Here is a 22,604-nt window from a genome sequence, read left to right on the forward strand (position 1 = left end):
GTTACTTCATACAATATAATTTTGCATTATGCTATATGCAAGTAATAGCGTAATTATATGTAGGACATCAACACTTTAATATTCTAAAACTCATAATAACATTTTTAATGTATTTATTTGGATCTTTAGAGTACTGAAGTCACCTAACTATATCGAAAATAAATTTAAAACTTCCATGTGGCAATTTAAGGAACTATTTGTCACTGTCTTTTTTTCAGATTTTAAATCTTCAAACTACCGCCCCTAGCGCGCAAGCGCACTGAAAGCGGACTCACGCCCGGGGAGACAGCTTCCCCCTTTCTAGTAACTTCCTCGATTCGGGACGTCATCAGTGCGCGCCGCGGGTCAGTTGGGTTGTTTCTGTCCGCCGCTTTGAGACTGAGACCGTGGCGCGGAAGACTCGCTTGGAACCTTACGGTTGGAGCGAGTTGGACCCTACCTGCAATGTCGGAGAGTGCGGAGAGCTCCGCGGGCGCCCACAGCTCCTCTGAGTCCTCCGCTCAGGGCTTCGCTGCTGCCCAGCCGCGAATCATCAAAATCACGGTGAAGACTCCCAAGGAGAAGGAAGAGTTCGCTGTGCCCGAGACCAGCAGCATCCAGCAGGTGAGGGGTTGGGGGCGGTAGGTGGGGAGCGCAGCCAGGGGCAAGAGCCTTGGTCTGTGGTTTCCGCCTCCCACACTGGAGGGTGAGGGCCCTTCGCGATGACAAAGCAGCTTCTGCTTGTCGGACCTGTTCTCGATGCTGTTGGGCGATTATCGGGGCTGGCTGGCCTTGTGGAGGGCCGCTGATAACAGGCTATTGGGAGTGGTGAAGAAACCTGCGTCGTCTCCTCCACGGCTCCTCCCTGTTGCGATGCTGAGAGCCGGCCCGGGAGATAGACATAGCTCGTTTCGTAATTCTGAGTTGCCCTGTCGAGCTGACTCAGTCTGGCAATAGGAGGCTCGCTGGCTAACTAGTACAACTGTAGAAAACATGCAGTCACCTACGTGGCGGTGCTATAGTGCCAATAACTATCTTGATCTAAAATTGGCTTTAGAAACAGCGAGTAGGCTATGGCAATGATCTCTTAATTTTAGAAAAGCCACGTCTTTAGACTGTACAAAACTTCCGCTACAAATAAAGCACAGCTTCTGCCGTGCTTCAGTGTAGTACTGTCTGATAACTCTGAATTGCTAGGGTCTTTGTTATAAGTTTTTATAAAAGTTAGTATCTCATTGTGCCTTTGTTTCAAGAGAGACAGTGGCACCTACTGAATCGTTGACACTATTTCCTGCAGCGCTTCAGTTTTTTGGAGGCTTTCCATGGGAGTATTTACCAGGACTTAATTTGTTTAGACTGGGAGGCTACAAATCGTAGGAAAGGTGTGGTCAAAGCATAAGGCAGATATCGATAAAGCCAGTCTCCCCTATTTGTGAAGGATGTAGATATTGCTATGCTAAAATACTTGAAAAGATGAAGGTCCCTGAAGGATATTCAGATCTTACTTCATTTTCTATAAAATTTCTCTGAAACTCAGTATATGCAGCTTGACATCATGTTAGGGGGTTTTTTTGTGCAGTTGGTAACTGCAAACCTCACAAAAAAAATTGATTACATATGTAAGAGTGCAATTGATGTATTGAAATTGAGCTTTAAATCTTTAGTTGCTGATGAGGCAGAAGATATTTGTTTTCGGGAAGGAAATGCAAAACGTGAGTTAAAAAGCTCTGAGTGATCTTCTAGCCAGTGTGCCACCTAATTTTAAAATTCTTTGTAGTTCCATTTTGGTTTTTTATATAATATGCTGGTTCTAATTTAAGGATCACATTTGACCTGAAAAACAGTTTAATTGCAATAATATTGGGGACTTCATGAATTATAAATAAATTCATTTAAGATGTGAATTCCTAATATATCTAATTTTAACAGCATAATTTCAAATGTGAATCCCAATGGGAGTATCAGGTTTTTCTAGTAGATGGTCATCTTAAAAACTGAAATAGTTATACAAGCTAACAAACCCATAAATTTTTATTGAAAAAACTAATTTTAAAAAAAGTGATTAATAGAACATATTGCTTTAAAATGTCTTCATTGTCTATAGATATCTTTAAGTATTGTCTTGGTATCCCTTTGAGCTGATATTAACAGATTAGATATGCAGTTGAATCTTTCTGTGAAGTAAGACTGCTGCTGCCCCTGTGGGTCCGCCATTTGCTTTGATTTCTAGACAAAGTTACAGTTAGCACAAAAAAATATGCAAGACTGTAGTGTGACTAGTATTGGCTGTTTTGGTTAAATAGTCAAAATAAGTTGCTGTTAATAATAAGCATTATGTAGCATAATAACAATAGATGTGATGTTTCTAGAGCCAGCCCTGAAAATAGATTAGCCTCAAATAAACAAATTGAGCATCTGTTCAGATGCATATGGGATCAGCAAGTGGGTTATTCTGTTGGTATAGGCAAGCCAGCAACGTCTGCCCTATTTGGGGGAGGAAGGAAATGTCTAAATTCGTACAACCTAATAGCTTTTAGTTTGCTGTGCATTCCTATAACTAATATTATGACTTAGTGACTTGGTTTTGTTTACAGTCACTTCAGAATAAAGCAAAAAAAACCCCTCTAAGACTTTTAGATAAATATTTTGGGTTATCTAGCCTAAATTTAGGGCTACACAAAGTGTATTTTATGTTGCTCCATTGATGTAAGTCAGCTTTGCAACAGTTCAAATTTGAGGAAGATTTTCCTATGTTAGAAGACTTCAGTAACATAGGGTTTCTTATTGCTGATTCTATGTCCATGACTGTGAGTTCTATCCATCCTAGATGTCTTGCAGGACAGGAGGGCTGGTGTGCTGTTGGCTGGTTGTTGCATCAAGAGCTCATGAGTGATGTATCTGGAACAAACCAAATTCATTGTCCATGGGAGTTATGACATACAGTGGCAGTGCCATTCAGCAACCAATATTATTGATTTACCAAAATATGAATATTGATCTAATATCGATATCCAACTGAGACGGACAAAAACTCTCTAACAGTTTAAAGTTAGAAAGTGCATGTTTTATTTGGCGCCAGGCACTGCGTGGGATAGCTCCCTAAGATGCAGGCCCCGATACAAGCAAACATGATACCTTTTATGTCCACATATTATGAATATCCAAAACACAAAATGCATATTCGTAGTGTTGACACCTCCCATTCTCCGCTTCGTATGGAACTGAGCTTACATGTCATTAAGCATGCGTAGTGTGTGATCTGAATTGAGTCGGTGGTCTTGAATTGGGTCAGTGGTCCTAAGGAAGATGAAGTAACTCATCTTCCTCACTTTGACCTTTATGCCTTTCTGAGTTTTAACAATTCTAATTGCTTTAGTGACCTCTAAGTTTCTTCTTGCGTGACTTTTGGATGGGCTCCCACAAAGGGAGGAAATTGGTAATTGTCTTTATTCTATACACCAACTTATCAATGTTTCTGCTCATTATTCTAAGCACAGCTAAACAAACATGCAAATGACAGATCATCGGTTATTTGGTAATCAGTTACTAACATCTAAAACTCTATTTCAGGTCCAGCTCTCCTAACTATTTTGATTAACCCTTACTGGGCCCAAGCCTACAACTGAAATCCCAAGCCTATGACTAAAATCTTTATGTTTCCTCTAAATCTATGTTTCATTCCCCACTTCTCTTTTAACAGTGCATAAATTCTTTTACTCAATACACAGATTCTTCATTTATCCAAGCCGCACGGTCAGTCTTTTTCTCATTCAAGACAAAACCATACACTTTGGATAGTGATGTCAAGGCTGCTATTCTCCACAGCATCTTCCAATACCAAACAAGCATCACCACGGATAAAATCCAACTTGCGCCTATTAGAATGAGCAACACAATAATGGGATGAATCAAGGCATTGAGTATACCAGTTGTTGTTGGTGACCATCCGAAAAGCATATCCCACCAATGATGAGACAAATGTCTATCGTTATGGTGGGACATGCCATCCTGAGGCAGACGCAACCTTTTCTGGTATACACTAGCCGCATTGTTTGGTTAATTGAATGCACCTCAAAGTGGCAAATGCTTTGGTCTGTGTCCAAACAAATGTCTTTACCTAAAATCCTTCCACGTATGTACCCTAACTGTTCCCTTAATGGTTTGCCACTGGCTTTTAATTTCTCGTGCCTGCATTCTATGTTCAGAGTGGTATAATACAGTTCAATTCATGGTCTTGTTCTTCTGTATCTTCCCAATCTGGTAATATTTTGGATAGTTTCCAATGGTTATCACCCAGGACCAGCAAGGAGGATTGCTGCAATTTAATTAAGTCGCTCCTTACTGTGGTCAATTTGTTAATCATATGCTTTTGTTGCACACCCCTCTATTTTAAGTCTAAACTTGCTCAAGCATTTGTGACAGCATTCAGGATAAGCTTCATGGGAGGATGGTAAGCCTCATGAAACCTATCTTGCACAAATACATATTTACATCTTCAAACATCCCTTCTTTCCCACAGGCTTGCGTTTGTGACTCTGAGCATTTTGTTCAAAGCCTTCCGAAAGTGAGGATCATATGCCTTCCCTTGGCAACAGTATATTTCAGTCGCGTTAGACTGGTGTGGTACTGCTTTAACTCTTGTTACAATTGTAGGAATAATTAGTAAAGTCCCAACTTTCCACATAATGTCCATCATAACTGAATCCATCAATCGCCTTTTCGGGTCAGCTTCAACTTCAGTTCGTTATCGCTTGGTGTTACCTCCCAAACTCTCTCAGGGACCTTCTTCACTCAGGAGTGATGAATCCAGGCCTTCTGCTCTTTGATCTTGGTTGCAGTGAAGGTGGTGGGGAGTCCCTGGAATGGTTCTTCTCACTGGGGTTCCAGTCTTTTGCTTCTCTGCAAAAGACTTAACATACACATAATCTCCAAGTTGTACATCATGTACTGGCCCATCTAATTCTCTGCTTTGGGCTCCAGCCACATACTTTTCAATTTCTCTGAGTTGTCTATCTAAGGCCACCATATATCTATGCAGGGTTTCTTCTCCCACCTGAATGGGTGAAGTTCCCTCTTGAACTACATATGGCCTCTCATATAAAATTTCGAATGGACTTAACTTTTTTTTTTTTTTTTTTGTTCTGGGTTTTGTTCAAATCCGCACTAATGCTAATGGGAGACAAGGCAAATTTGCTTCTTGTCCCAATCTTATAATTTGTTGCTTAATCAAATGGTTCATCTTTTCTACCTGGCCACTAGACCGAGGGTTACATGGAGTATGTAACTTCCAGTCTATTCCCAGGTGGTGACGGATTTGTTGTACAAATTTTGAAATAAAATGTGGCCCTCTATCTGAGGGCATGGTGACTGGAACTCCAAAGTGGGGTATGATCTCTTGCAATAATGCTTTGGTCACCTCTCGAGCTTTAGCTGTTCTAGTGGGAAAGGCTTCTGGCCATCCTGAAAAGGTATCTGTTAGTACCAATAGGTGTCGATACTCCCCTTTTCTGGGTAACTCTGTGAAATCAATTTGCCACTGTTGCCCAGGTCCTCAGCCTTTCCCAATTTGTCCAACTTTAGGTTTTGGAATATTCTTAGGATTAGTTGAGAGGCAAAGACCACACTGGCGAGTTACCTGTATCACTGCACCTTGCAATCTCTTAGCCATAATCCTATCTTTCAAATAATTGTACAAAGCATCCATTCCCCAATGTGTTTTCTCATGTTCTTTCTGCACCAGTGACCACAACAAATAAGGAGGTACTATAAGCTTGTTATCCTTAGTTACAGCCCATCCTTCCTCATTATAACTTGCATTTTCCTTTTTTATAAGTTTCTTATCTTTCCTGTTGTATTCTGGCCTACCTTCAAGGCAAATCTTTCCATCTGGTATTAATGTTGCCTCTACCTTTTCATTGGGTACTTCACCTTTGGCTGCATCTTTTGCCTCTCTGACCACCAGCATATTTCCTTCTTCCAATTCAGAACTCACCTTTTGATGTGCTTTAATGTGCATAATAGCTACCTTCTCAGGTAACTGAACTGCATCCAGCAACTTTAGTATCTCCGGTGCGTTTGATACTCTTCCCTTGTGAGTTTAACAGTCCCCTCTCTTTCCAGATGGCTCCATGTGCATTAACCACCCCAAATGCATACCTTGAGTCTGTGTAAATATTAATCTTCTTCCCTTTTGCCAATTCTAAGGCTCGGGTTAGAGCAATTATTTCAGCCTTTTGTGCAGAGGTGTTCATTGGCAATGGTCCAGACTCTATTACCTCTTGGCTGGTGATAACGGCATACCCAGCATGTCTTTTCCCACTGATGACATAACTGCTTCCATCGGTAAACCAGGTCTCAGCGCCCTCGAGAGGAATGTCCTTCAGATCTGGGTGACTGGAGTAAGTGGCCTCGATGGTCTCCAGGCAGTCATGGATCACCGGTTCTCCCATATTCCCACTGAGGAATGAAGCTGTGTTCACAATGTTAGTTATCACAATTCTGACATCATCTTGTTCTACCAGTATGGCCTGGTACTTCAAGAATCTCTGAGGGGAGAGCCAATGGCCCCCTTTCGCCTCCAGGACTGCAGATACTGTGTGATACACTAGCACAGTCATTTTCTGGCCCAGGGTAAACTTGCGTGCCTCTTGGATGTTTATTGCCACTGCTGCAACGTCTCTGAGGCACCCTGGCCATCCCTTGGCTGCTGCATCCAGCTGTTTGGAAAGGTAGGCTACTGCCCACCGATACGGGCCCAAGCCTTGTGCTAGTATTCCCAAGGCAATCCCTCGCTTTTCGTGGGAAAACAAAAAGAATGGTTTACTCACGTCTGGAAGTCCCAGGGCTGGAGCTGACATGAGGGCCTTCTTCAGTTGGTCGAAAGCCTGTGTTGCTTCCTTTGTCCATGGCAGGCTCTTGTTTCCTTCCGTAATCAATGCATATAAAGGTTTAGCAAGCGACCCATAATCATTAATGCACAGTCTGCACCACCCTGTCATACCTAGAAAACTTCTCAGCTCTTTTGCTGTCTGGGGTTTTGGGATCTGGCATATCCCTTCTTTGCACTCTCATCCAAAGGTTCTTTGTCCAGCACTTATTTCATAGCCCAGGTAAATAACTGTTTGCTTTACCATCTGGGCCTTCTTTTAGGACACCCGATACCCTTGCAAGCCCAAAAAGTTTAAGAGGCTTACCGTCCAGTTCACGCATGTCTCTTGGGTCTGGGTGGCTACTAGAAGGTCATCCACATACTGAAGCAGTTGCCCTTCTCCCAGTGGGGGTTCCCAGGATTCAAGGTCCTTTGCAAGCTGTTCCCCAAATATAGTAGGGGAGTTCTTGTACCCTTGGGGTAATACACACCATGTGAGTTGAGTTTTACGTCCACTCTTGGGGTTCTCCCATTCAAATGCAAAAATTTTCTGGCTGGCTTCATGGAGAGGGAGGCAAAAGAAAGCATCCTTCAAATCTAAAATGGTAAACCAGGTTAGTTCAGGTGTTAAACGAGTTAACAAAGTATAAGGGTTAGCAACCACTGGGTACAAATCCTCAGTTACTTTATTGACTGCCCTTAAGTCTTGTACCAACCTGTATAACCCACCAGGTTTCTTCATGGGTAAAATGGGAGTATTAAAATCTGATTGACACTCCCTTAGCAATCCAATTTGCAAAAAGCTCTTAATAATTGGCCTGATCCCTTCTCTGTCTTCCCTTTTTAAGGGATATTGCTTGGCCCTTACAGGCCGTTTCCCTTCTTTAAGCTTAATTTGAATTGGCAGGGCATTCTTTGCCCTCCCTGGGGTATCAGAGGCCCATACTCCAGGGAATACTTAATTCATTATCTTAATAATTTTTCATTTACTATTTCAGTTTCTTTAGTTATTAGCATTAGGCTCAGCAACTCTATATATTGTTGGTCTTTTACTTCCAAACTGATTTCTCCATTTTTAAATATTATTTTTGCCTCCAGCTGCTCTAGCAGATCTCTGCCCAAAAGTGCAGATGGAGCGTGTAGTGGTTTGGTCCAAAATACTCATTACTGTTTATCTGCTGTGAGATAAGAATTAGGAGAAAAGCAAAGCGGGCACCAAACTTGAGAGAATATAAAGTAGTTTATTAACAGACCTAAAAGAGGGGAAAAAAAAAAAATTATACCATACCTTCAGAACTCTCCTCCTCCCCCCACCTTCCTCCCTTCTCCCACTGACAATGTAAAAAGACAACCCTTAAGATGTTCAGTCTGTTTACCACTTCCATAATAACCTTGTTCAGTCCATTTAGAAAGAGAAGTCTCTTCTTGCTCATGCTATGAAAACATTATCACAGCGAGACAGCCGCCCACTACCAAATATTGTTCAGTCCATTTAGGAAGAGGTCTCTCTGCCTGCGTGTGAGTCCCTTCCCCCGACTTGCAGCTTTTCCCGCAACTGCTTTCGAGGGTCCACTCTTGAAGTTTTTTGGGGTACAATTTTAAGGTTGAGCCGTTCAGAAACAAAAAACAGAGGCCCTTCTCCTTCGCTGGGAGCAAAGGGTCTTCCTCATCTTCATCGTTAGGACTATCTCTGGGAGCATCTCTATGAATTGAGGTTTTCTCCTTTCCCGTTTGGAGCAAAAGTCCTCATTGCTTCCATCTCTCCCTGTCCAAACTTCTCATGAAATTACAGCTGCGTCAGCATCTGCCTATCTCAGCGCAGGTGCTTTTGCTTACGAGTTGAACACTCCACCCCCCATATCTTCATGAAATTACAAGGGGATACTCTGATATATCATAGCTTCACAACAGAATTTCAGCTTTAAGCATCTCCTCTCTCTCTTCCCTCAGGTTTTCAGCTTTTCACAGCAGTAAAAGGGTTAATCTCACCTTGGCCTTGCAGCTGGAATGTTTCTTATCTAAGTGGAGAGGGGGGAGAGCCAAGCTGCTCCGGCTGCCCATGGCAAGGCAGTGGGGGGGGGTTCCACGGATGGAACAGGTCCATTGACTCCAGGATGGCTGTGGCCCAGCCCGGCCTGGCCTGAGCAGGGCCTGGCTGGGCCTGCTGGCCCCCACACGGGGCCCGCAGCCACCTGTCCCAGCACCGGAAACGAGAGAGAGCTTGGGGGGGAGTTTGTCTATTCTTAAATGTGGATCACAGAGGTGGTCACAATTTTAAGTGGCTTAAAGAATTGTCCATATTCAAACTGGCCAGCTGATAGGTTCTGTCAGGTCCCAGAGGAAGCTGTAAGCACCCCTTAGCAAGGACATCCCTTCCGGGACTATGCTTGCTAACCTATGATAGAGCGTTAGGCATATATAAAAATCGATAAATTCCCCACTGTTTTCCCAACTTATATTTCAGTGGTTTACAAAAGTATGCCTTTTCAGATTGACCAGTTGCCCCTGTCACTACAACATAATCACTTGATATGGGTATCAATGCTTTATTCAACACTGAATATGTTGCTCCTGTATCCACTAAAAAATCCACTTTCTTTTCTTTGTTCCCTAGTTTAACTATAACCAGAGGATCCCCTAGGGTAGGGCCCAGTCTTCCTTTTTCTTCTTCTTCTTTTACCACCCTTATTAATTTTTACGTCCTCTGTTCAAACTCTCCATGCCACGTTAAGCGAAGTCTCTAGATTCCGGATTGTTAGACCTTGCATCTTCTGAAGCTTCTGCCAGATGTCTCCTGTGGATTGTCCTAAAAATAAATGTACTAATTCCTGCACTCCTTCTTCCGATCCAGGATCCAAGGTGGCATGGTGACGCATCGCATCTCGCAAGTTGTCTAAAAATTCAAAAGGTGTTTGGGAGGGACCCTGCTTAATAGCATACAGCGCTGACCAGTTTACGGCTTTAGGGATTGCTCTTTCTAGCCCTTTTATTATGAATCCTCACTACCTTTTTAGCTGTGCCATTTCATCTGGCTCATTAGGGCCCCACTCTGGATCCTGAAGAGGAAGTACATTTTTAATATCCTCCTGTGTTATCCTGCAATCATCCTCAGCCATATTCACAGCTGTCTTTATAACTAATTGCTTTTCTGATTCAGTTAGAGCATCAAGCAGTAACTGAACATCAGCCCAATCAGGATTGTGTTGCTTTACCATAAATTTAAATTTCTTAGCAGCCCCTATTGGGTCACTCCGGTAATTTCTGGCCACTTTTTCCCAGGCTTCTATATCTATAATAGAAAAGGGGATTTTTAACTAATATAGGAATCCTTTAATAATTTACTGCTTCCCTTAAAGGTGCTTGTATATTTCTTTTAGTTCGCTCCCGGGTCCTTAATGTTATAGGACCCTGTGGAGAGGGTGGTTCATCCTCTTCGCTGTCACTGCTTGGTAAAGGTGGGTACAGGTTAGTTGTTATAGATTTCCCAGAGGGAGATGAAATAGAAAGTGGAGCGGGGTTCGGGGAGGGAGATGATGGTAACTGTGATTCTGTATCATTTGCTACCCCTCCCCATCTCCCTTTTTAGGGAGTGACTTAAGTAGATCTGCCAGTTCTTGTTCTTGTACTTCTACCTGATATACCCTGTCAGCATGGGGTACATCTCTGGTTTATTGAACATGCACTGCAACATCGCTTAGGTTTTTCATTATTAACTTTGTTATCCTTTTCAAAAGCCAATACCAAGGGATCAGAGGGTGGTCTGATCCCACACTCTTTTTATCACTCAGGTTGATTTCGAAGAGTGAAAAATAATTCAGCATAAACAATCTCTGGCCATTTTTGCTCATGTCTAAGAAAAGCATTAGTTGCAGTAATGTTTCATAATCCAGTGTACCAGAAGGCAGCCACTTCACATCCCTTTCCAGTTTATAAAGCGGCCACCATTGGGTGCATAACTTAATAAGCTCTCTCTTGGTCTCTGCACCCCTGTGATTCACCATCTTTTTCCAGTGTGTCAAAACACATCCCAGGGGGCTACTCTTAGGAACCTCTTTGCTTTTGTTTGCCCCCATTTTTAAAGTTCACAAAAAGCTTGTTAATAAAATTCACAACACACTCACACACTCTACCACTCAAAAAAACCCCCTTCTTTTTATTCAAATCTTAAAAAAATTCACACAGCACATAAAACTCACACCACACATTCAAATGCTTAAAACAATTTACTCAAAGCACTTATACCAACAATTTTAAAATTATAAAACCCACCACAAGCCTTTTGCAACCCTGAGCAAATATTCTGCTGGGGTTTCGCAAGGCTCCGCTAAAATCTGGCGAGCTGGCGAGTTACAGCTTGTGCTGCCGCCTCGCTCACTCTGCCGAGCGGGGAGGGGTTTAGCCCCTGCCGCTTCCGCACTACGCCTCTCTGCCTCGCTGCTAAAGTTAAAATTATTAGCCCTTCGTCTGCATGTTACCCTGCACCAAATTACCAAATTTAAACTCACTTACAATCAAACTTTTCAAGATATACTAAAGGCTTACAAAACAAAAATCCAAGGCTACAACCTCCAATCACTCCACCGGTCGCCAAGGTGACGCCGGGCGTAACTTCAAACTAGATCCACTCGCTCCTTTAAACACAAATTTAACAACTTTCAAACACACAATTACCACTCTTCATTAACGTCTTAATCAGATTTCACCGTCACCCTTCACACAACTCAAAACTCACACACACTACTTAATGCCTTTTTTACAACTCATACACAAAGATCAAATTCCTCTGCTCTCTCAAACACAAAAATCCTTCCGCCAACTCCACTAAACGCAAACTCTTACAAGCTTTTCACACGAATACGCAGCTAATCCGCTTCAAATACACACGAATCAAAATACCAACTAACTAAACACACACACACAACGCGCTGCTAATTCACAGTCCCAAATAACCCTTTGGCCTAACCCAGCCACCATACCCCTACAGCGCTTGCGCAGCCCAGGGGGTCTGTACTCTTTGACCCAAAGAGGTCCCTGTAGACCTCTGGCGCGTCTCTAACGCATGCGCACAGCACTCAAAGTTAGTCTGTTCACCACTCGTATCCCAAACTACAAGCCAATGCTGATTTTAAGCCACCGACCGGACCGGAGCCGACGGCACTCCCGCCGCTACCGCCCGTACTCCTCCGGTGTGCAACCGCGCGGTCCTCGCTCCCCTCTACGGGAACGAACCAAGCCGGAGTTCTCACCGCCGTTAAAACCACGCGACCACACACACGCCGTACGGCCACTCACGCTGTGCGCCCGGCTCTCCTCTATGAAAGACCAAGGCAGCGCCCCTGTGCCCCGTTCCCTCACTGGGAAACAGAGGCAGCTCTGCTCCCCTCACGGGAAACAGACCCTTTTTCTACGGACACTTACAACCAAACTTTCCCAGGCTTCCACTTCGCACAGGGCGTCCCGCTGTGTCTTACAAGCTGCCTTCTTTAAGGTACCCTTCAATTTTATAAAACATACCTCTTTGTCCATGGTTCCGGAAGGTCCTGGTCTTTCCCCAGGGTGTCAGAGGATCAAGGAGCCCCCTCTCCCCGAAAGTGCGGGGTGGGCGCCCGAGGGGGGTCCCCGGACCCCTGGCCCCACGGCGAGATAGAGCAGGGTCCCACCAGAGTCGCCAAAATGATTTACCAAAATATGAATATCGATCTAATATCGATATCCAACTGAGACGGACAAAAACTCTAACAGTTTAAAGTTAGAAAGTGCATGTTTTATTTGGCGCCAGGCACTGCGTGGGATAGCTCCCTAAGATGCAGGCCCCGATACAAGCAAACATGATACCTTTTATGTCCACATATTATGAATATCCAAAACACAAAATGCATATTCGTAGTGTTGACACCTCCCATTCTCCGCTTCGTATGGAACTGAGCTTACATGTCATTAAGCATGCGTAGTGTGTGATCTGAATTGAGTCGGTGGTCTTGAATTGGGTCAGTGGTCCTAAGGAAGATGAAGTAACTCATCTTCCTCACTTTGACCTTTATGCCTTTCTGAGTTTTAACAATTCTAATTGCTTTAGTGACCTCTAAGTTTCTTCTTGCGTGACTTTTGGATGGGCTCCCACAAAGGGAGGAAATTGGTAATTGTCTTTATTCTATACACCAACTTATCAATGTTTCTGCTCATTATTCTAAGCACAGCTAAACAAACATGCAAATGACAGATCATCGGTTATTTGGTAATCAGTTACTAACATCTAAAACTCTATTTCAGGTCCAGCTCTCCTAACTATTTTGATTAACCCTTACTGGGCCCAAGCCTACAACTGAAATCCCAAGCCTATGACTAAAATCTTTATGTTTCCTCTAAATCCATGTTTCATTATACAATTCAATATTACAGGCTATTCTCTCCCAAAAATCTAATCCTCTTGAGTTATACAACGTGTTTCCCTGTCCCTCTGCATTACCCACCAAGCGCACACAGGTCCTTGAGCAAAAACAATCCCACAGGTGGGTTTGCCTTTGCTTGAGGCAGGACTGATTGTAGTGGTTTGGTCCAAAATACTCATTACTGTTTATCTGCTGTGAGATAAGGAGAAATGCAAAGCAGGCACCAAACTTGAAAGAATATAAAGAAGTTTATTAACAGACCTAAAAGAGGAAAAAAAAATTATACCACCTTCAGAACTCTCCTCCTCCCCCCACCTTCCTCCCTTCTCCCACTGACAATGTAAAAAAACAACCCTTAAGATGTTCAGTCTGTTTACCACTTCCATAATAACCTTGTTTAGTCCATTTAGAAAGAGAAGTCTCTTCTTGCTCATGCTATGAAAACATTATCACAATGAGACAGCCGCCCACTTCCAAATATTGTTCAGTCCATTTAGGAAGGGGAGTCTCTCTGCCTGCGTGTGAGTCCCTTCCCCCGACTTGCAGCTTTTCCCGCAACTGCTCTCGAGGGTCCACTCTTGAAGTTTTTTGGGGTACAATTTTAAGGTTGAGCTGTTCAGAAACAAAAACAGAGGCCCTTCTCCTTCGCTGGGAGCAAAGGGTCTTCCTCATCTTCATTGTTAGGACTATCTCTGGGAGCATCTCTAGGGACTGAGGTTTTCTCCTTTCCCGTTTGGAGCAAAAGTCCTCATCTGGTTCATCTCTCCCTGTCCAAACTTCTCATGAAATTACAGCTGCGTCAGCATCTGCCTATCTCAGCGCAGGTGCTTTTGCTTACGAGTTGAACACTCCACCCCCCATATCTTCATGAAATTACAAGGGGATACTCTGATATATCATAGCTTCACAACAGAATTTCAGCTTTAAGCATCTCCTCTCTCTCTTCCCTCAGGTTTTCAGCTCTTCACAGCAGTAAAAGGGTTAATCATACCTCGGCCTTGCAGCTTTGCAGCTGGAATATTGAACTTTTCTTATCTAAGTGGAGAGGGGGGGAGAGCCGAGCCAATCCGGCTGCCCACAGCAAGGCAGTGGGGGGGGTTCCACGGCTGGAACAGGTCCATGGCTTCAGGATGGCCGTGGCCCGGCCCGGCCTGGCCCAAGCAGGGCCTGGCCGGGCCCGCTGGCCCCCACACGGGGCCCGCAGCCACCTGTCCCAGCGCCGGAAACGAGAGAGAGCTTGGAGGGGGAGTTTGCCTATTCTTAAATGTGGATCACAGAGGTGGTCACAACTTTAAGTGGCTTAGAGAATTGTCCATATTCAAACTGGCCAGCTGATAGGTTCTATCAGTTCCCAGAGGAAGCTGTAAGCACCCCTTAGCAAGGACATCCCTTCCGGGACTATGCTTGCTAACCTATGACACTGATCCAAACTGTCTTCCCTAACACATTTCTCATATGCACCACAGGGACTTTTTCCCCTTCTATGGTATATGAAGGTTTTGACTGGGCAGGGCCAGCTCAATTGGTGGAGCCTCCAGTGTTAACTAACCAGATGACCTTTGTTAAATGTAGATCCCAATGTTTGAAGGTCCCACTGCCCATTGCTTTCAGTGTGGTTTTTACCAGTCCATTGTACCATTCAATTTTCCCAGAGGCTGGTGCATGATATGTGTTACAGTGGGGATACTGCAACATGCATATATCAAACCAGGAGTCCCGTGGAAAGGAAATATATATGGACGGATTCTTGCTAGATGTTTCAGAGAGATGTTTATTTCTCCAGCCGCATGGCCGAAGCTCTGCCGAGAAACTGTTACAGTCATGGGACCCGAGGGTCCTTCTGCCCGCGCAGGGAAACACAAACCAACCAATGGGAACGAGGCTGAGCAGGGGCAGGGAAACCCCGTGTCTGTCCCCTCAGGGCCCCTCTCCCAGGGCTACACAGCGGGGAGAGGAGACCCCAACAGATATGCCCACTCAGTCCTGAGCTCTCTGGCCCAGGTATCTGAGGCCATTTTCGAAATGAGTCCTGTTGTCTGACTCAGTTCTTTCAGGGGTGCCATGTCACCACAGGACTTGCTTTTCAAAGCCCAAGATGGTGTTCCAGGCAGTTGTGTGAGGCACAGGGTGTCTCCAGCCATTCAGTGGTTGTTTCCACCATTGTCAGTACTCAGCGCTTGCTTTGGCGGGTTTGTGGCAGTGTAATGTAATTGATCTGCCAGGCCTCCCCATATTTATATTTTGACCATCGTCCCCCATAACACAGAGGCTTTACCTGCTTGGCCTGCTTGACAACAGCGCGTTTCACAGCTATGGATAATCTGGGACATAGTGTTCATGGTAAAGTCCACCCCTCGATCAGGACCCCATCTGTTAGTTGCATTTCTTCCCTGATGACCTGAAGTGTCATGGGCCTACTGAGCCAGAAATAATTCACCCTTATGTTGCCAGTCCAGATCCACATGAGACACTTTAATCTTGGCAGCTTGATCCAATTGTCCATTGCTGTGATGTTATTCAGTAGCCCCACTCTTGGGTATGTGTGCATCTACATGATGTACTTTTACAGCCAACTTCTCTACCTGGGTATTACTGCAACCCTAGGGTATATCACCGTGTCCTGCCAGCCGTAGGGAGGAGAAGAGAAGATCCAGCAGGCAGAAATTGTGCAGAAAGATTGATGTATTTAATTATTTTACAAACTCTTTTATAGACTCCCCTCTTCATAGTCTAATTGGACAAGGATCAGCCACCCCTTGGGAGTGAGTGGCTAAAATCCTAAAACATCCATTATCAAAATATTTTCCTACTGTACTATAAACAAAACTTTTTAAGGGTGCAGGTGTTTGGTTGTTTACATAACTCTGCTACCTCTTCTGTGAGAAAGAAAAGTCTCTCACGGACTTAGAAAATAGCAAGAAAATTCTTGCTAGCAGCATTTTTGTATCCACAATTCCCCCTTCTTGTTTGATAAGATAACAACTCTACTATTAATCCTAAATATAAATTTACATCAGTTATTAATTCTAAATATGTCCTTAGGGCTTTAACTATCTGACTCCATAACAAGAAATTTAAAGTTCAGTCTCTGCTTGTGGAAGGACCACCTGCCTGATGGTTGACATCTTGGTCATCATCAGAAGGCTGATGATCTACATTCTGGTCGCCATTTGGATGGTTGGCGTTCTGGTCATCATTTGGAGGTTGCCTGTTCTGCCTCTGGTGCTGTAGGTCAGGGCAAACACATTTTGAAGGTAGCCACTGTATCCCAGTATCTGTGGAAACGCAAGCATACCCACGACCCCAAATGATAAGCTCATGCGGGCCTTCCCACTGGTTAGTGAGTAAATTCCGTACCCAGACTTTTGCCCGGGGCAGTTGTGTCTGGCCTTCAGACTGCAATGAGAGAAAATGATTCAGAATAACAGGATTATTTGAATTTTGTGGTACTGTAAGGTGATTGATTGTATACAAAGTTTTTTCTAGTCAGCTTCAGTAACCAAATTCAAAGGTTCCTGTGAGAATCATTGAAAAGCCATGGTAAGAGCCCTTAATTCAACTAACTAAGGAAAGCCTGACTCAGATTGGTGTGTTAGTCAGCCACCACAAATGCAGTGTAGGATACTGTGCGCCCTTACGCACAGTGACCCCTGCTAAAAATTTGTCCCAATCCGTACCCCCCAAGCTGCCAACATGTCCCATCCCCAAAGGTTAAGGGAAGTGGTAGTAACATAAGGCCTAATCGTAGCTGTGTGCCCCTCTGAGTCCTTTACCACCACAGGCCGTTTGCTTAAATAGCTCTGTGTGGTTCCTCCTAATCCTGCGATGACCGATCCCACCGGGGCTAAAGGCCATGAGGGAGGCCACGCAGAGAAGGAGATGATAGTTACATCAGCACCCGTATCAATCAACCCTCGAAGCTGAGTCCGGGGTGGACAGGTGTTCGGCAGGATCAGGGTACATGTCATCTGTGGCCTTTGGTCAGAGATGTCTGCAGTCCAGAAGGCCTGCGGAAGTCCCGTAGATCCACTGCCGTTATCTTTGTGAGTTTGTTCTATCCTGGGGACACAAGACTTAAAAGGCACTAATTTAGCAAGGCAGGTTTTTTCAGGAATAGTTACAGGGGGTTTTTGCGTGGAGACCATAGCACAAATCTGGCCTTTAAAGTCAGCGTCAATAACTCCTGAGTGCGCTAAGATTCCTTGATGAGCAACGTCAGGTTTTCCCACTAGCATTGCACTGGATCCCTGGGCTAAGGGTCCATATGCATCCAAGGGAACCTTATAAATACCGCTAGAGTCTAAGACGACTACTGCTGCTGTGTGGACGTCAAAACCGTCTGATCCCTGGGTGCTGTCTCTAGGGTGGCTGAGTAGGCCTGTGCCTGTACCTGTGCCACTCTCTGGGGGAGCGACTGCATCGGAGAGCAATTCCCTCTCCTTGCACCCTGGCGGAAGTTTCCCGACAAAAGCCGATCATCGGCATGAGTCTGGGATCTACAATAGTCCGAGCAATGCCCTGGTCTGCCACACCTCTTGCACTGGGGGATCGGTGTGTTCTCTTTTTGGCTCGGCTTAGGCCACTTCCGTTTTTTCTCCTGTTTGGGTTGCTTTGGTTCACTATCAGAAGACGTGTGAACAGGCTGCAGGAACGCAGCCAAAGCAGACCTTTTCTGGTTCCCAGATCCCACCTTAGCGCTGGCTTCGACCATGTCTGTTACCTCAGGATCCCCTGGCAAGGCATCTATGATTTTTCTGCACTCTTCGTTTGCATTATCTCTCACTAACTGCCTTAACAACATCTGCCTTAACCTGTCATCCTCAACCTGCTTCTTGAGAGAAGCAGTGACTTTCTCTACAAAAGAGAGGAATGTCTCTGATTTCCCTTGAACTATTTCAGTATATCGCTTTCTAGGCGCAGACAACTCTATGGTTTTCAACAGGGCAGCCATGCAGATCTGTTGAGTTTGTTGCAGGATGCTGGAGGACAAAGTACCCTGTAGGCTGGGATCAGAGAAGGGACCAGTCCCCATCAAAGCATCTGTTCCTGCTGTCCATCTAGGATTGGCAGATGGGAGCTGCATATTCCCTAATGCAGCCTTGTCGGCTAGCTTTCTCCAGGTTTTCTCAAAAACTGTAAATTGTATAGGTTGAAAAAGAATTTGACCTAAGTGTCTAATATCAAATGGAGCAAGCAAATCTGTATTTATCACCCTTATTATTTGCATAACCTCAGCAGAACCTCGCCCATGTTGTGCCACCTTGGATTGCAAATCTTGTGCAACCTTCCAAGCAATTACCTCATGCTTGTCATGCTCGCCAGAATTTGGGAGAGCCTTATACACTGGGAAAGCTTGGATCTCCCCTTTTGGGGAGTCACTACCATCCTGAACTTCTGGAAAAGCCTGTGGATGGAGTGTAACAGCTTCCCAATTACCCCCAGAATCCTCAAATCTGCTTGGCATTCCAAGTGTTTCCAATAATTTCCAATCTCCCTCCTCCAACGCTCGCATCTTAACTGACTCTAAGAAGTGATTGTAGTGGGTCGGACGCACTGTTACCGTTCAGTCCTGAAAGGTCCAGGGGCGAGACCGGAGCAGCCTTTTCCTTTGCTGCCTGGCTACGGCAGCTTTACGCCCCGGGGCCAGAACCTCATCTACCTCACTTCCCAGAGAGGAATCATCAGGCAAAGGCAACTCTGAGATGCTGGGAGCGAACAGAGGTGGATGGAGAGGGGCACTTTGGCCGGGTTGGCTAGGGGCAGAACAGACAGCACGGACTACAGCTGGCTGCGCTGCAGTTTAAACAGCAGCCTCTTTTCGGGATGCCATCTCGGCCGGTTCCGACCGAACTGGTACTGGAGCTGCTGCAGCCGTCTCCGGGGCTGCAGCCGCCCCCGGCGCTGTGCTCGTCTCTTGCTCCGTAGCAGCATTCGGCGCCGCCACTGGCCCCCGCGCCGCAGCCGCGCCCGGCGCCGCGCTCATCTCTTGCATCGCGCCAGTGCCCGGCGCCGCCGCTGAGGGTTCCAGGTTTGCCGGCGCTGCTGGCTCCTGTGCAGCGGTTGCGCCAGCGCTAGGCGCCGCTGCCAAAACTGCTGCCGTTTCTCGCTCCCTGGCCGCGTTCGGTGCCGCCGCCTCCAGGTTTTCCCGCTGCAGCGCTACTTCCAGGTTTGCCGCTGGTTACGCCGCTTCCTGGTTCGGAGCCGCACCGTCCATGGGAGATGCGGGCCCGGCGCACCCCGCACGGTGGGGTGCCTCTGGCATCTGCAGCAGCTGCTTTTGCAAGCTGAGCAGGTCCTCCAGCTGCCGTGATATGTTCAGTAGCTCTGTCAGCAAAGGCAGATACTGTATTAAAAGGTTGATGGCTCGGTTCTGCAGCGGTGCAGAACAGTCCAGCATCAAGGAGGGCAGCGGACCACACCCAGGCAGTCTCGGTGCAGTCACACCTGGCGCTACGCTGGCCAAGAAGGGACATCCGGGCGTTTTTGGCTCTGCTGGCACATATGCAAACGGGCTAGGAGCCGCCACAGTCCAATTCGCTAAGCCGCTAATTCGCGGCCCTGGATAAGCCGTGGCCGCCGCTGAGCCAAGCGGCAAGGCATACTGCGCGCCCTCCCGCTGCCCCGACACCCCCGCCTCTGCCGGCGCGGGGTCCCTGGGGGCCGCGGAGTCCTGCGATTGTGCAGGGTGAGGCGGTGCAGGCTCTGCCTGTGGAGCCGGGGGGGTTTTTCCGGATCCACCATCACTTGCCCCTGAAGCCCAGTCAGCGGGGTCCCCCTCGGACATTCCTCCATCACTCATTACTGAAACAGGCGAGCCAGCTGTGCTGCCACAGTCAAGGTCAGTCAGCAGAATAAATAACGAACGCCAGGTTTGGTATAATTCTAACACTGCTGGGTCCCCAAACGGAAGTTTGTGCCGGACAGCACAGCCAAGTTCCTGCCATACGGCAAAGTCCAGGGCAGTATCTCTGTTCATGGAAATCCCTTTTAAGGTAGCCCAAGTTAATAATTCCCTGTTCCGGTTTGGCCAAATTTAGAAATATATCCTCTGAGAGAAGGCACAACCACCCCTCCCCCACCAGGTTTAGGAAAAAAAAAAAATTTCCTCAAAGGAAAGTGAAGGAGATAAAACTATTTATTTAACAAACACATGGGAAAGGAAAATAATGCTAAATAATAAAATCTTTCGTTGTGGAGGAAAAAACCTGGGAAAGTGTTAAAGTCCTCCCTTTGGTCTCCTCGGAGCTGGGGCTTGGGCCAGGGCCAGGCCCTCTGTGCCCGGTGGAAAGTCCTCCCAATGTGCTCTGAGGTTAAAGCAATCAAGCAGTCCAGTAGAAAAGGGAGAAAATCCAAAATTCCAGAGAAGGAAAAATTCAACTCTCAGTCTCTCTCCGGAGAAAAAGCAGCAGCTGAACCACTGGCCAAAAAAAACTGTTCTGGGCGCAGCAAGCCGGGTGCTTCCTCCCTCCCCTGCTGCAGCTGGGAAACAAATTGCTATCTGTGTTTGACCTTGAACAAGCTGCAAACTGCTTTGAAAAAGTTTTGCTCAGTTTTTTTCCTTCCCCCTCTCAGGCTCAGTTTAGAGGCATAGAAAGGCACAGAAATTAATTTCTCGGCATAGGCAGCGATATGGGATACACATCATAAGGTCACCCCAAGACATTCCCGAAGTGAGTTTTCAGAAATGGAGGTGTGCAATATACTGAAAACACCTTTCCAGACCATTACCACAGCATCGGTTTGTGAGCCGCTGTTCGCCATTTCTCAGTCACGTCGGACCTCCTGGTCCCGGGGGGGGGGGATGAAGGGGAACAGCGTACCTCTAGAGAAATTTGGCTTGGCTCGCAGCAGCAGGACACATTGCAGCGTGCAGATCACATTGGGCAGCACCAAATATTACCGCAACCCTAGGGTATATCACCATGTCCCGCAGCCATAGCGAGGAGGAGGAGAGAAGATCCAGCAGGCAGGAATTGTGCAGCAAGATTGATGTATTTAATTATTTTACAAACTCTTTTATAGACTCTCTCTTCATAGTCTAATGGGACAAGGATCAGCCACCCCTTGGGGGTGATTGGCTAAAATCCTAAAACATCCATTGTCAGAATATTTTTCTACTGTACTATAAACAAAACTTTTTAAGGGTGCAGGTGTTTGGTTGTTTACATAACTCTGCTACCTCTTCTGTGAGAGAGAAAAGTCTCTCACGGACTTAGAAAATAGCAAGAAAATCCTCGCCAGCAGCATTTTTGTATCCACACCTGGGCAGTGATGTCTTGCCACAATTCAGCAGCCCAGATGGGTTTCCCTCTGTGCTGCCAATTGGTCTTTTTCTGTCAGTCCAGCCACCCCCACAAGAGCATTTGCCACCATCCATGAGTAAGTGTAGAGGTAGAGTGCTGGCCATTTCTCTCGTTCAGTGATATCTAAAGCCAGCTGGATGGCTTTCAGCTCTGCAACCTGATTTGATCAACCTTGTCCCTCAATAGCTTCTGCAACTCACTGCATAGGACTCCATATGGCAGCTTTCCTTTCTTGATGTATCCCTATGATATGGCAGGAATTGTCAGTGAAGAGAGCATATCACTCTTCATTTTCTGGTAGCTGATTATATGGTGGGGCTGCCTCAGCACATTACTTTTTCCTCCTCTGATGATGATGATAGTCCAAAACTTTTGCCTTCAAGCCAGTTCATGATGACTTCCAAGATTCCTGGGCAACTGGGGTTTCCTATTTGAGCTCGCTGTATGATCAGGGCAATCCACTTGCTTCACATAGCATCAGGGGCATGATATGTAGAAGGGACTTTCCCTTTGAACATCCAGCCCAGCACTGGCAGTCGGGGTGCCAGGAGAAGCTGTGCTTCCGTGCCAATCACTTCTGAAGCAACTCAAACCCCTTCATAAGGTGCCAGTATCTCTTTCTCAGTTGGGGTGTAACAGGCATTGGATCCTTTGTATCCCTGACTCTACAACCCCAGGGGTTGTCCTGGGGTCTCCTCGGGTACTTTTTGCCAAAGGCTTCAGGAAGGACCATTCTCCCTGACTGTGGTGTAGAGCATATTTTTCACATCTTGTCCTGTCCTGACAGGCCCAAGGGCTACTGCATGAACGGTCTCCTGTTTAATTTGTTGAGAAGCCTATTATTCAGGACCCCACTGATGCCTTTTCTTGGTCTTAAAATCAAGAGGCATACATGGTTAGAAGGGGAAAAGGGATTTTACCTTGGTATTTATTTTTAAGGATCTTTAGGTGTACACGTCCAGGTCATATGCATCGAGATGCACCCCACCGAGTCTTTCTCTGTGTCTCTGTGTCTCTCTTCTTCCCCCTCCCCCAACATTGGGTATAACATTATAGGCTTTTCTA

General features: G+C 45.8%; 1 protein-coding gene across 5 annotated transcripts in view; it reads left to right on the forward strand.

Annotated features, from left to right (window-relative positions):
• The first annotated feature begins 342 nt into the window (after positions 1-342).
• The window catches only part of LOC309584614 (ubiquilin-1-like), a 69,215-nt gene continuing 46,953 nt past the window's right edge, over positions 343-22,604 (forward strand). For all 5 annotated transcript variants that reach the window (XM_082300736.1, XM_082300732.1, XM_082300733.1 and 2 more), the window contains exon 1: positions 343-603. In XM_082300736.1, coding sequence (XP_082156862.1) covers positions 445-603 — 159 coding nt within the window. In that variant the 5' untranslated portion in view covers positions 343-444. The remainder of the gene's footprint in view (positions 604-22,604) is intronic.

The sequence above is a fragment of the Coloeus monedula genome (genome assembly GCF_965178545.1).
Source record: "Coloeus monedula genome assembly, chromosome: W".
Lineage (NCBI taxonomy): Eukaryota > Metazoa > Chordata > Aves > Passeriformes > Corvidae > Coloeus > Coloeus monedula.